Source organism: Peromyscus californicus, unplaced genomic scaffold (assembly GCF_007827085.1).
Source record: "Peromyscus californicus insignis strain IS unplaced genomic scaffold, ASM782708v3 Scaffold_4__1_contigs__length_199733344, whole genome shotgun sequence".
NCBI classification, from domain to species: domain Eukaryota; kingdom Metazoa; phylum Chordata; class Mammalia; order Rodentia; family Cricetidae; genus Peromyscus; species Peromyscus californicus.
In genome coordinates, this window is record NW_026294562.1 from 101,115,805 (window position 1) to 101,128,234 (window position 12,430).

Sequence of the window (12,430 nt, forward strand, 5' to 3'; positions counted from 1 at the left end):
TTTAGTGAGTTTCTCTTCTGAATTTCTTAACAAGGAAAACTGTAACTATAACTATCTAATCTTCAACTCCCTCAGAGACCTGAGAAGGAAATAATATTAACTGAGTAAACAGGAAGTGCAAACAAGCGACTTCCAAAAAATGTGAGAAATGACAGAAACAGCTGGCTGCCCTGACAGTCACCCAAGATTTCTCTGCAATGTTGGGGCATCCATCTTCGGCCTACAGGCCTAGTATATCTGACAGACTCATCTGTGAAGCAGGATTTTCTGAAGCCTCTTCCTAACTTGTCTTGGCAAGGTTTGGCAGTCCTTTCTTTTGTGTCCTGCTTGTCCATTTTGGACAGCATACTGTCAGCAGTCAATGCCAGGGCATTTCTTGCCCAATGGCTAACTTTTGCCACAAAGAAAGTAAACTCCATATGGAGTTTCTTCAATATCCATCATCTTCTCTGAAGTAGATTGGTGCTGCCAGCAGCAGACATGTCTCATAGCACAAAAAAAGAAAAAAAATCTATGTTATTAAAACATCTTAAATACCATATATTATAGATCCCTGAAGTGTTTGAAGATGACCTATCTAAAATATGTTTCTGTTTTACCTTGAAAACATATATAATATGAATAAAAGTTTGATTGTAATGACTAACTATTTACTTGCATTGGATTTTGTTGGGGTAAAACTAGTGGCTGGCTGTTCTGCCTCTATGATCTTTCAGATTTTACCCCAATATCTGGCTCTGGGATTTGATTAATAAGACCATTTAGCAATTTGTGTTACAGGGACCTGCTGGGTCTATGGGTAAAATTTTATGCTCTGACTTCAAATTTAGTACCCTTTGACACTTTGCTATGATCAAAAAGCGGTGTTTGTCTGCATGACCAGCTGTAATAGTTTTAAACTATGCAATATGTAATTAATGTTATAATCTAGCAAAATAAATCATTTATTTCCACACGTTGATTTCTGTGACTATATATTTCTATTCCTTTGAGAATTATTCCTTTGAGAAACTCTCCTAAGGCATGAGGTCTGATGCTCACATGTCCATAGCTGAGAAACTTCATGTTGTACATTTCTCACAGATACTCCTGCATTACAAATTGAGTGGGCCATAAATGTAAGGATTGACTTAGATAAAGTCCACTCCCTACTCTACCCCATCAGAAATACAGCCAGCTACTGAGATCTGTCAGCCTCTTTCAATAACTCTGATCATCTCTGAGGACATGGATAAGTACATTATTTTTAAGACTTTATTATTACTGTATTGCCTGGTGTGTGTGTGTGTGTGTGTGTGTGTGTGTGTGTGTGTGTGTGTGTGTGTGTGTTTGTGTGTGTGTGTTTGTGTGTGTGTGTGTTTTTTTTTTATACTTTGAAATGTGTTTAGGGGTCAGAAGGCAACTCTGTGACATCAGCTCTTGCCTTCCACCTTTTTGTAGGTTCTAGGGATCAAACTCAGGTTGTCAGTTTTGCACATCTAGCATTTTAACTGATAAACCATTTCAGCAACCCAGACAGGCCCATTTTGAGGCATATATATGGATCAGGAAGTCTGTGTCCTGTACTCATCATGGGTGGTTTAGCCTCAGTGTATAATGCTTCCCTTACTCCCCATGTTATGGAGTAAGGGACCCCTGGGAAAAGACCATAGACTCAATTCAGATTATAATTATAATCAGCTAAATGTATTGTAGCTACTAGCAGGACAACAGTCTCTGAGCAAAACCAGAGACTGTTGAGCCAAGAGGGGTGGGGATGAGGGAAGGTTCTTTATATGTGAAAACCACAAGAAGACCTTGAGTATCTGCACAAGCAAACCAAGAGCTGTTTTGCTCTGTCAAGATTAGGTAGTCAAGGGGACCTAAGAATAGTCCTTGAATGTCTACATAAGCGGGTTACAGAAGCCAAAAAGGCAGCTAGTCGTATCATATTGAAGGAGATGGTCATAGCTGTGGATTTCTGGGTAGGTGTAACTCAGTTGCTGTTACTGGGGAGTTATCTTCCAGGGCCTGGAGTCAGAGTCAAATTGTTATTAGGTACCAAGATGGATGCCTAATATAAAATGGAGGTTCTTTAGGCATTACACCACTCCCCACTGGCTGTAGACCATATGAATAAAATCATTGATAGTTAATAGTAAAAGTTTTAGAGATAGATTGGAATCTTCGTTGTACATAGAGACCTCAGGGCTCTGGGAAGGTAAATAGAATACATGGTTCCTGATATCACTGAAGGCTGTTCAGATGCTCGAGGTCTGGGTCCCTGCCTGTGGTCATGTTGTTTTCCAAGGGCCACCTTGCAGCTGATGGGAGCCAACTTGACAGGCCTATACAGTCAACCAGGGCCATGGTGACATCTGGGTCTAAGAAGCTGCTGGGGACCATGTCTTGGTTTGTGGTCTTACTGCAACCAGGGTCTATGTTGATGTCCATGGATCCCATTTCCACCAAAGGTTACAAGGATGCCTGGCTTCCCATTGTTATTGACCATGTTAGGGTGTAAGGGACATGCACCTGCCAGGGCCATGCCCACCTGAGTGGCCTGAGCTGAATTCATGGACATGAAGACACTGGGCCGGGGCTGCTGCTGAGGACCATGTGTGGGTCCATGGCCCACTATAGCCAGGGTCACTGTCAGTGTCCATGGCTCAGGTTACTACTGAAGGCAGTGCAGATGCCTAGGGTCTGGGCAGATACCTGACGTAGATCCACCATGGGGACCATGGAGATGGAGGGGTGAGGGTGTTGCTGTAATACCATCCAGGGCCATGATGATGTCCTGCCTGAGCTGTGGTCAGTGGCCAAGTCTTGGTCCATGGCCCTACTTCAGCTGGAATCTGTGTTGAGATCTGTGGTTCCTATTGTAATCAGGGTCTGCCACACAGCTTGGAGTCTCTACCACCACCTGGGATCATGTTGGCATCTGACAACTCTGATGCTGCTGGGCCCATGTCAAACTGAGAGGCCTATGCTGCCACTTGGGACCATGGTGACATCCAAGCCCAAGATACTACTGATGGCCATGTCTGGGTCCATGGTCCTGCCTCAGATGGGGTCTGTGTTGATGTCTGTCACTTGTGTTATCATAGGGGCCCAAGTGAACCATGTGTTCAACCAGGAGTTTAGCACAAGGGTCTTGCTCTGCTGGCCCCTCTTCTCACTGGCCAGGGGAGAGCTGACTCCATCTTGCTGGTCTTGGGATAACAGACCTGGATGACCCTGGCATGGGGAAGATGGCTCTGCCCCTAATAGGAGAGCTGGCTCTCAATACTTCGGAAAGATGGCCCTACTCCTCTATAGCATGTGGGAGAGCTGGTCGCACTCCTCACTGGAGGGGAGAGGTCCCAGCAGCCCGGACTGACCAGTCTGCAGCCAACCAGATACAGATGCAGGCCTTGGAGCTCCCACACTCCAACACTGACCCCATCTATGACCTGCTGGAGTGTGAGAATGGACTGGGGCTGCAGAGCCATGGCCACATGGTCTACAAGACCAGGGGCAACAGTGTGTGGGCAGTTTGTGTGGGGATCCAGTGTTGGTGTGCTGGAGGCCAAGGGAAAGCTTTTTGGTCAAAAGAGTATATTGCATGATATACAGCAGCTCCCAATGCCAGTGAGATGAATGAAGAGACCATGGAGAGGCAAAGACAGAGGGCAGTGTTTAGTTTTGGGTTTTTGTTTGTTTGTTTAATTTTTGTTTTTGTTTTACTTTGTCTTATTTGCTTTTTTTCTGTTGGTTAATTTCTTTTTTAATTAAAATTGATATTCTTATCTGTATATTTTAATTTTTTACTATTTTATTTATTTAATTACTTTTTTCAGTATTTTTTAATCTTTATCTTATTTTTATTATTTCTTTTTTAGTTTCCTTTTGGAGGAACACTACAAGAGTAAGGGGTGGTTGTGGAGATTCTGGGAAATACATGAGATTAGGGTCCACAAGGTGAAATTCCCAAAGAATCAATTAAAAAAAAACTGGGTCACCTCTCTTCACCTTTTCCTGATTCCTCTTTAGCGCTCGGGTGATTTGCTGGTAGTTTTGTTTGGTTTCAGGGGTCTCACTATGTAGACCTACCTGGTCTCAAATTCACACAGATCCCTCTGTCTCGGGCTTCCAAACTCTGGGATTAAAGATGTGAGCCACCACAACAGTCTTTCATGTAATTTGTAAAATTGGTGTGTAGGGCAAAGGTCAACCAACTTCTACTTTCTCCAGTATCTAGCCGCCCCCCCGTCTGTCTGTTTGTCTCTCTCTCACACACACACACATAACACACACACACATACACACACACACACACACACACACACACACACACACACACACACACACACCAATCAGTCCTGTGGAGAACAATAGAAAGGTCCTGGCTCATTTTGGTACAGACAAAGGAAAAGACACAGGATGGGGATGCAGTTTGGTTGGTAGAGTGATTGCCGAGCCGCACCAGGTCCTGGGTTCTATTTTTGTACAAATAAATCTAGTTTTGTGGAAAGAGAATCATGAGTTCATGTCACCCTCATCTACACAGCCAGGAGAGGCCAATCCGGGCTAATGGAACCTTGTCTCAAAAACAAATACAAAACAAAAAATTAAAAACGATAGAGAATAGAAATGGTATAGTATAGCAGGTAATCCACAGATCCTGATAAAGGAACTATTTACTTAGAAATTATACTGGGGAGAACAACTCACTGAACAGGATAGGCCCTGGAAGGCTGATGTCCTGCCTCACACTGCTCCTGCCGCCTGAGTCAATCCACACCATCCAAGCCCACAGTGAAGAGAAAGGACCAAACATACGTGCCCCTCAGCTTAAGCTAGCCCCAAGGCCACACCTTAGGGGCTGGTACTTCAAGGTCGTAGGTGGAACAGGTACCCACTACAGTATACTATCAAAGTACAACATACCTAACTTAAGTAGCTCATAAACTCGCTGGCTTCCTTTCAAATCTAATCTGAAACTGAAAGTGTATTGTCCACAGGATAAAAGGCCACAGCACTGCCTTCTGCAACACTTGCTTTTAGAAGAGGCCAGAGACCCAGCCACCAAAGACCTGCTCAGGTACCTGACAACTCTGAACTCTGTCCTCTGAAGGGGAAGGCCTCTAAAGTTGAGAGGACTCTGAGAACAATCTCAGGGTTGCAGTGAGTGTAGCCATGTGTGCAGGGGTGTCTATGACTCAGGGTCAAAGCCAGAAGGTCAGTTCTGGGCAAGAAATAGCCCATGTAGGGTGATGGAGGCAGATATAAATAAATGAAGGACAGACATGAGGCTATAATATTTCTAGAGACTTAAAAATATAATGCAGGACCAAACAATTTACTTCCCAAGTCCTGTAGGAAGCAACTGGCATCTGTGTACATATTCTCTTATGTATATAGACTTTTACCTTCATGTACTTCCTGGGTTTTCAGGACAGAACAGGGATATGCTTAATTAATCCCATTTTCCTCCCAGCTCCATGCAAACATTAGCTTCTATCCTCTTCTTTGCTTTACTTATCCATTTTTATTTTAAAAGTTTTAAAAGATGTGTTTTTACTGTAAAAACCGCCCCAGGTCTCCTGCATGTTGGAAACATAGGCTATTCTTTTCTTTAATTTAGGATCATAGAGTTTGAATGCAGATAAAGAGCAGGATGGAAGGAGAGTGGGAGGAGTGAGGAAAGAAGGGGTAGGGACGAAGGAAAAGAGAGAGAGATGAAAGTTTTTATTGAAGTTCAAGGTGTTAGCTACATTGACTTTGGGGGGAAATTTTAATTGGCAGGCACAAGTTCCAGAAGTTCATATCGGGGCTGAAGAGACTCAAATTGCATATCTTCAGTCTATGTGGGTTGTGAAGGGCATCGGTGCCAATAAGGCACAGCTAGGCTGTTCTTAGCTGTCCCACAGGGAAGTAGACACCAGTCCGGTGAAAGGCAAACATCTGGATCAACCACATGAGGAACTAGGGAGGGGAGGAGAGATTTGGAAGTTTACTCCAGGCTGGCTAAGCCATGCTTCCTGAATGAGAAAGTCCTTCTGCTGACCCACCAACCCTACAGGATTGCTTTCTCCTGGCACCTCCATCTGGAATTTGTCAGACTTCCTGACTTCAGAACAGAGCTTTGAAGCCTAAGTTTTAAGACAAGAAAGGGGGTGGTTCTAACTGAGGCTGGAGAAAGAGCTAGAATGTGGAGATGTGCGTTGTGTAAAGAGGCTTCACTGTCCAGCTGGGTGTAGCTCAGTGAAAGGTGTTGGCCTGGTATGAACAATATTCTGGGTTCAGTCCTCAGCACCGATTAATTGGAATCTTATGCTAAATAGTACTTCCCCCATAAGAAAATTGTGAGCTGGAGAAATGGCTCAGTGGTTAGAGCACATACTTCCTCTTGCTGTAGGATCAGAGCTCAGTCCCATCACCCATGCCAGACAGCTCACAGGTTCCTGTAACTCCAGCTCCACAGGGTCTGACACCTCTGACCTCAGAGTGCAAGCATCTGCACGCGTGTGCACAGACCGACAAACTCCAGGACATGCATGCATACACGTTACTAAAAAGAAGAAAAGGAAAGCTTTTTTAAAAATGCAAATTATGTCAAAATTAACAAAGTAGCTCATTAGAAATACTAAGTGCATGAGTTTGAGCTGGAGTCCAGAAGTCTCTGTTGGTGACAAGTTTCCAGAGAACTCCTGATACAACCAAACTGCAGGAACCATTTTGAATAACTAACCAAATCCTAAGTGGCTCCAGGGTGTACTCAAGGCGAAAGGAAATCACCTATGTTTCTATTTCTGGGCAGAGCTTAATTTTACCTTTTTTGTGACTTCAGAGTCCATCCTAAACTGGCCTGGGCCCCGATGCCCCTGCGCCCATCTCCCAAGGGCTAGGATTATAGGTGTGTGCTTCAATAACTGGTTGTCTAGCAGGACTTTAAGAATTTAGGGAGGCTATCTTATGTAGCTGACTATAGTTATTTTATAATAATTGATAATTTTTGAAAGTTGAGGATGTACAGAAGGTGGAAACCTTCACTGCAGTTCTGAACTCCTAGGTCTATTGTTTCTACAGTGTCCCCTAAAAGCTCAGGGCAGGAGAAGCCAAGCTGTGGAGGAGTTGGGAGTCCCAGCCTTCCCAAGGGCAACTAGTCAGTCACAGCATGCAGCTCCATTCTGCCATTCTCAAGGTGTGGGGAGAGGATTATCTGGCCAGAATAAGTCAAAATTCTGTGGACAGTAACACAACAGCTTAGATAAGTGTGGGGGAGAGTTTTCATGATTTTCTAAAAGCCATAGGCAGGAATGAATGGATGAGTCCACACCAACGGGGTGACCTTCCTTCTCATTCCTTGACTTGCTATTCAGTGTATACTTCTTTCCTTTTTATTTTTCTTTTCTCCTTTTTTTTGTGTGTGAGTACATGCACATGTTTGGGCATATTTACTTGTGTGGGCACATGCACATGTATGGGTACATGCTCATGGGTGGGCACATGCATGTGGAAGTCAGAGGACAATGTCTGGTGTCATTCCTCAGGCACTGTCCACCATTTTTGTAATGGTAGTGTCTCTCACAGGCCTGGGGAACACACCAAGCAGACTGGTCTGGCTGTCCAGTGAGTCTTGGGGATCTCAGAGACCCATCTCTGTCCACCTCCTGGTGCTGAATACAAGTGCATGTCATCACACCTGCTTTTCCATGGGTTCTTGGGATCAAACTCAGGTCTTTGTTTGCAAGGCAAGTCCTTTACTCACTGAGCTTTCTCCTCAGTTTGTGTTTATTACTATCACAAAATGCTTGATGCTGGAAAGTTTATAAAATGAAGGTGCTTAGTTCACAGTCTGACAGCTGGAAAGTCTAAATATCATGAAAGCGCTGGCTGGTTAGGATTTTCCTGGCTGAATCACAATATTCTCTATCACAATGTCAGGGAAGCCATTGCCATGTGCAGAAGGGAATACTTGGCAAGAGAGGAAGCCAGAGAGGTTCTGGGGCCAGACTGGCTCTTGCAGGAACTGTGTAGAATCTCAAGGGCTGAAATGATCTCTTCTGATGGTGATGTCCTCCAGGACCTGGTCACTTCCCAGGAGACCTCACCTCGTAAAGGTTTCACTATCTTCATATGGCCACACTGGAGACCTTTGAAGTACAACCGTATTTAAATCATAGAACACAGTGAATACCGACAGCATTAAAAGACATTCAGAGGTAAATGTAAGTCACATGCTAATCAAATATGGAGAAAAAGTTAAGTATCTGTGCAAGTAAAACATCAAGGCCTAAGACACATCTGCTAAAATATGACCTGATTCTCTTGGCAACATACATGATACATAGCTCTGTGTGTTACCAGGATTGATTGATTGTAGGTCCTTATTGGGGAGAGAGGATGTCAGTTACCTCACTTCTTTAAAGGGACCCAAACAGAGCTGTTAACAGTGTCCTGATAAGCCATCCTGGGAGCGGTGTGAGCAGGAAGGAGCCTGGACCTGCAGATGTAAAATAGAGATTCAGTCATTGAGGTAGAACAGATCCATCAACAGACTGTTATAATACTGTGAGTACCCCTCTTTCATTGTCTTATATTTCCTTGTAGCTGTTTTTGAACTTGAAGATGACATCAAAAGTTCACATGTTCCTCCTGATTTGGTTATTAAGCCAGCAGGTAATATTCTCAACCCACATCTTGTTGACCTTGCTTTCTCCTGCCCACATCTTGGTGATATTACAGTTCCCAGGGTTCAGTATGCAGTTAGAGTGTGGCAGACAGCACAAATCTTGAAAAGGTGCTATCAGTAAGGATAAGGTTGTATGGGGATGAATATGAGCAACATACAGTGATATACGTGTATGAAAATGTCATGATGAGGCCTGTTATTTTGTTTACTAGCTAATCATTAGAAGAAAAAACTGTAGAATCTGTAAATACTAAACATCAGAAATCAGCCTTGCCTTTCTGCACCGCTTATAACATAATGAGATTGCGGCTATGTATGTGCCATGTGTGAGCTTGGAGTATGTGACATCTCATGCTGTCAGAGATGGCTCCAGACAGCACCCAGCACATGCTGATAACTTAGCAAATTTATTGAGTAACAAAGAACCTACTTCTCTCTTTTAGGTGACAGGCCAGAATGAGTCTTTCAACCTGGACATGGCTCCCAATGCATTTGATGATCAGTATGAGGGCTGTGTCGAAGACATGGAGAGAAAAGCACCCCAGCTGTTACAAGAAGACTTCAACATGAATGGGGATTTAAAACTTGAGTGGGAAAAGGCAGAGCAACGATGGAAGGAGATAAAAAATACAACGAGCACTCCCGAAGGTTTCCAAGATTCCCATGGAACAGCTTTAGTGGCCTACACCGGGAACATCCATGAAGGTTTTAACAGAGCTGTTAGAGAATTCAAGAAAAATCCCGGTAACTTCCATTACAAGGCCTTCCACTACTACTTAACAAGAGCTCTTCAGCTTCTGAGTAACCAGACTTGTCACTCAGTTTATCGAGGAACCAAGAACAAGTTTCATTACAGTGGGGAGGGCTCTGTGCGGTTTGGGCAGTTCGCTTCCTCATCTTTGGAAGAAAGAGTAGCTCTTTACAGCTTTGGTGGTGCTAGTGGGACACTGTTTACCATCAGAACCTGCTTGGGGGCTGACATAAGTGAATTTTCCTACTACCCTAAACAAGAGGAGGTGTTAATTCCAGCCTATGAAGTATATCACAATGTCACCAAAACAGCAAGTGGAAAGGGGTATGACAATATTTCTCTGCACTCCCTCCAAATAAAGAAGAGCAACTTCAATTGCTACTATAGCGGTTCTGCCAACAACAGTCATTTCAGCAGCTCAGGTGAGTCTGGGTCTGTGTTAGAGGTGGAGCTTGTGGGGGACATCATGAAATGGAAGAGGGGGGCTCCCTATCAGAAGACACCTGGTAGACCATGTATGTGGGGAGAGTGCCCAGAATGATGAGGGATAGCATTGGTAAAGCCAGGGGGCACATACCTCATTGACGGTGTATCAGGAATGGTTGAACACAGTGAGGGACTTCAGGAAAATGCTATTACCAGGTCCAGCCCTGTGAGGAGTGAGAAGTGCCATCAGCAGGTATTTATTCATCCTTTCAAACCAAAGCTTCCCCGTGTTTGGGGGTCTCTATGGCTGTATATCCATCATTCCTTGTGGCCTGGGTTCTCTCTTCATCCCTTGACCACATTTGTCATTCTATGCAAGCAAAGACACCGTCAATTTTAGTTTAGTAATTACTTTCTAAGGCATAGTTCAAGTAATCACTTATCGTAGAAATCCTTCCTTAATACTTCCAGAGAAAATTACTGTACCATGTTTTCTGGTCATCCTCAACGGTAATCTGGTTCAAACATCACTAGCTCTGTGAATCTTGGCAAGTTATCAAATGTCTGTGCCCCTGTTTCCTCATTTGAATGATAAAGACCCAAATGACAAATATTCTAGTAGCATTGCTTTGAGAATTAAGAGAGAGGCATTCAAGACATATGATTGGCATGTAGATATCAATCTACAAATACCTTTCATTTTTAAATATGAGGAACTATGTACACATGTAAATCATCTGACCCAAACTCCTGCTGGTTTGGATCTCAACATTCACAGGAAAATCATTTGCTTACAGTCTAGAGACTTTGTCTCCTATGCCCACCACTCAGGATTTACACAGTGTCTGGATTACTTACTTACATCCAGGCTCCACTAAATGTTGTCCTAGGAAGCTAAGTTTGAGTGAGAGGCCAGGGAGAACCTGAAATGAGCTACAGTTAGACTACTGAGTACAGAGCGATCTTAGATCTAATCAGCTCTGACACTCTAGGGTTTCTGGAAACATGGGAAGTCTTTGGAGAAGGAAGTGGAACCATAGAAGTTATCATAGGGGCTTCATGCATTTGCATAGAGGAATTTGAATTTATATCAAGCCCAAGGAAAGCATGACCCCTCCCAAGGTCCACAGTCCAGCCAGAAAGATGCTGCCCATTTGGGCCAAATGGTTGATGTCCAGGCAGGCTGAGAACCACAGGTAGGTTCTAGTCCACACCAGCTGGCATAGAAGGACTACACATTGATGCAACAATGGACTTTCAGAAGGTTCAGACCCAGAAACCTCCTTCTGGGCAAAGAAGGAAAAGCCTGTCGGGCTCCCTAGAAGGTCAGGAAGACTCTGGATAGGAAAGGCTTTTAACCCAGTCAGTATCTTAGAGCACAGGACCCTGGAAGTGGTGGGGATCCATCAGTTTGCTCACCTCCTGGTACTTGAGTACTTTAGGAATCCTGAGGAAGCCAGAAGAGTCTAGCCAGGCATGCTGGCCCCCTAGAGCCTACTCTCTTGGGTTTTGAGCTGGGTGCAAAGTACTGAATGTTTAGGGGAGCTATCCCTGTCTTGAGATTTCCCACATGAAACCTTCCTTTCTCCTCCCATCTACAGCAACCCTGCTGCTTGTGGTGCTCCCTGGTCTCCTGGTCCAGCTGCTGTTTCCTCTTGCTGAGCTGTAGCCCTCTCCTGCCTGCAGTTCATGGGTCTGAGTGTTGAAGGGAGGCCCAGGGGCAAGAACTTGGTGGTTCTCTAAGGTCTGTGGTAGAATGAAGGGTGCAATCATTTTGGGGGAGATCTACTTTAGTGTTCATGACTTCCATAGACACCCAAGGAACCTGCTGGTTCTGTGGTTGGAATTATATGCTCTGATTTCAAATTTACTACCCCTTGACACTTTGCTATGATCAAAAAGCAATGTTTTTCTGCATGGTCAGCTGTATCAGTTTTAAATTATGCAATATGTGATTAATGTTATAATCTAGCAAAATAAACCATTTATAACCACACCTTGATTTCTGTGACTTGGTATTTCTTTTTTTTTTTTTTTTTTTTTTTTTTGGTTTTTCGAGACAGGGTTTCTCTGTGTAGCTTTGCGCCTTTTCTGGAACTCGTTTTGGAGACCAGGCTGGCCTCGAACTCACAGAGATCCGCCTGGCTCTGCCTCCCGAGTGCTGGGATTAAAGGCGTGCGCCACCACCGCCCGGCAATTTCTGTGACTTGGTATTTCTATAGGCTGTATTATTTCTTTGAGAATCTCTCCTAAGGCATGAGGTCTGTTGCTCACATGTCCACAGCTGAGAAACTTTATATTGTACATTTCTCACAGATAATCCTGTAGGACAAATTGAATGGACCATAAATGTAAGAGCTGACCTAGATAAAGTCCACTCCCTCCTCTACCCCATCAGAAATACAGCCAGCTACTGAGATCTGTCAGTCTATTTCAATAACTCTGATCATTTCTGAGGACATGGATAAGCACATTAATTTTTAAAACGTTATTATTACTATATTGCCTGGGGTGTGTGTGTGTGTGAATTCATGCCTTGAAATGTGTTTAGGGGTCAGAGGGCAACTCGGTGGCATCGACTTTTGCCTTCCACC

General features: G+C 43.9%; 1 protein-coding gene across 1 annotated transcript; it reads left to right on the forward strand.

The window, feature by feature from the left end:
- The first annotated feature begins 3,233 nt into the window (after window positions 1-3,233).
- Window positions 3,234-11,505, forward strand: LOC128123919 (T-cell ecto-ADP-ribosyltransferase 2-like). Its single transcript, XM_052760191.1, has 3 exons — window positions 3,234-3,506; window positions 9,103-9,916; window positions 11,438-11,505. Exons 1-3 carry the CDS (start codon window positions 3,234-3,236, stop codon window positions 11,503-11,505), a joined length of 1,155 nt encoding a protein of 384 aa, XP_052616151.1.
- The last annotated feature ends 925 nt before the right edge of the window (window positions 11,506-12,430 follow it).

What these genes read in the sequence shown, in the direction of transcription:
- LOC128123919 (XM_052760191.1), top strand. Translation starts at nt 3,234, where the DNA reads ATGGCTCTGCCCCTAATAGGAGAGCTGGCTCTCAATACTTCGGAAAGA. An exon ending in ACAAGACCAGGGGCAACAGT is followed by an intron (nt 3,507 to 9,102) that starts GTGTGGGCAGTT and finishes TCTCTCTTTTAG; the next exon opens with GTGACAGGCCAGAATGAGTC. An exon ending in TCCCTATCAGAAGACACCTG is followed by an intron (nt 9,917 to 11,437) that starts GTAGACCATGTA and finishes TCCCATCTACAG; the next exon opens with CAACCCTGCTGCTTGTGGTG.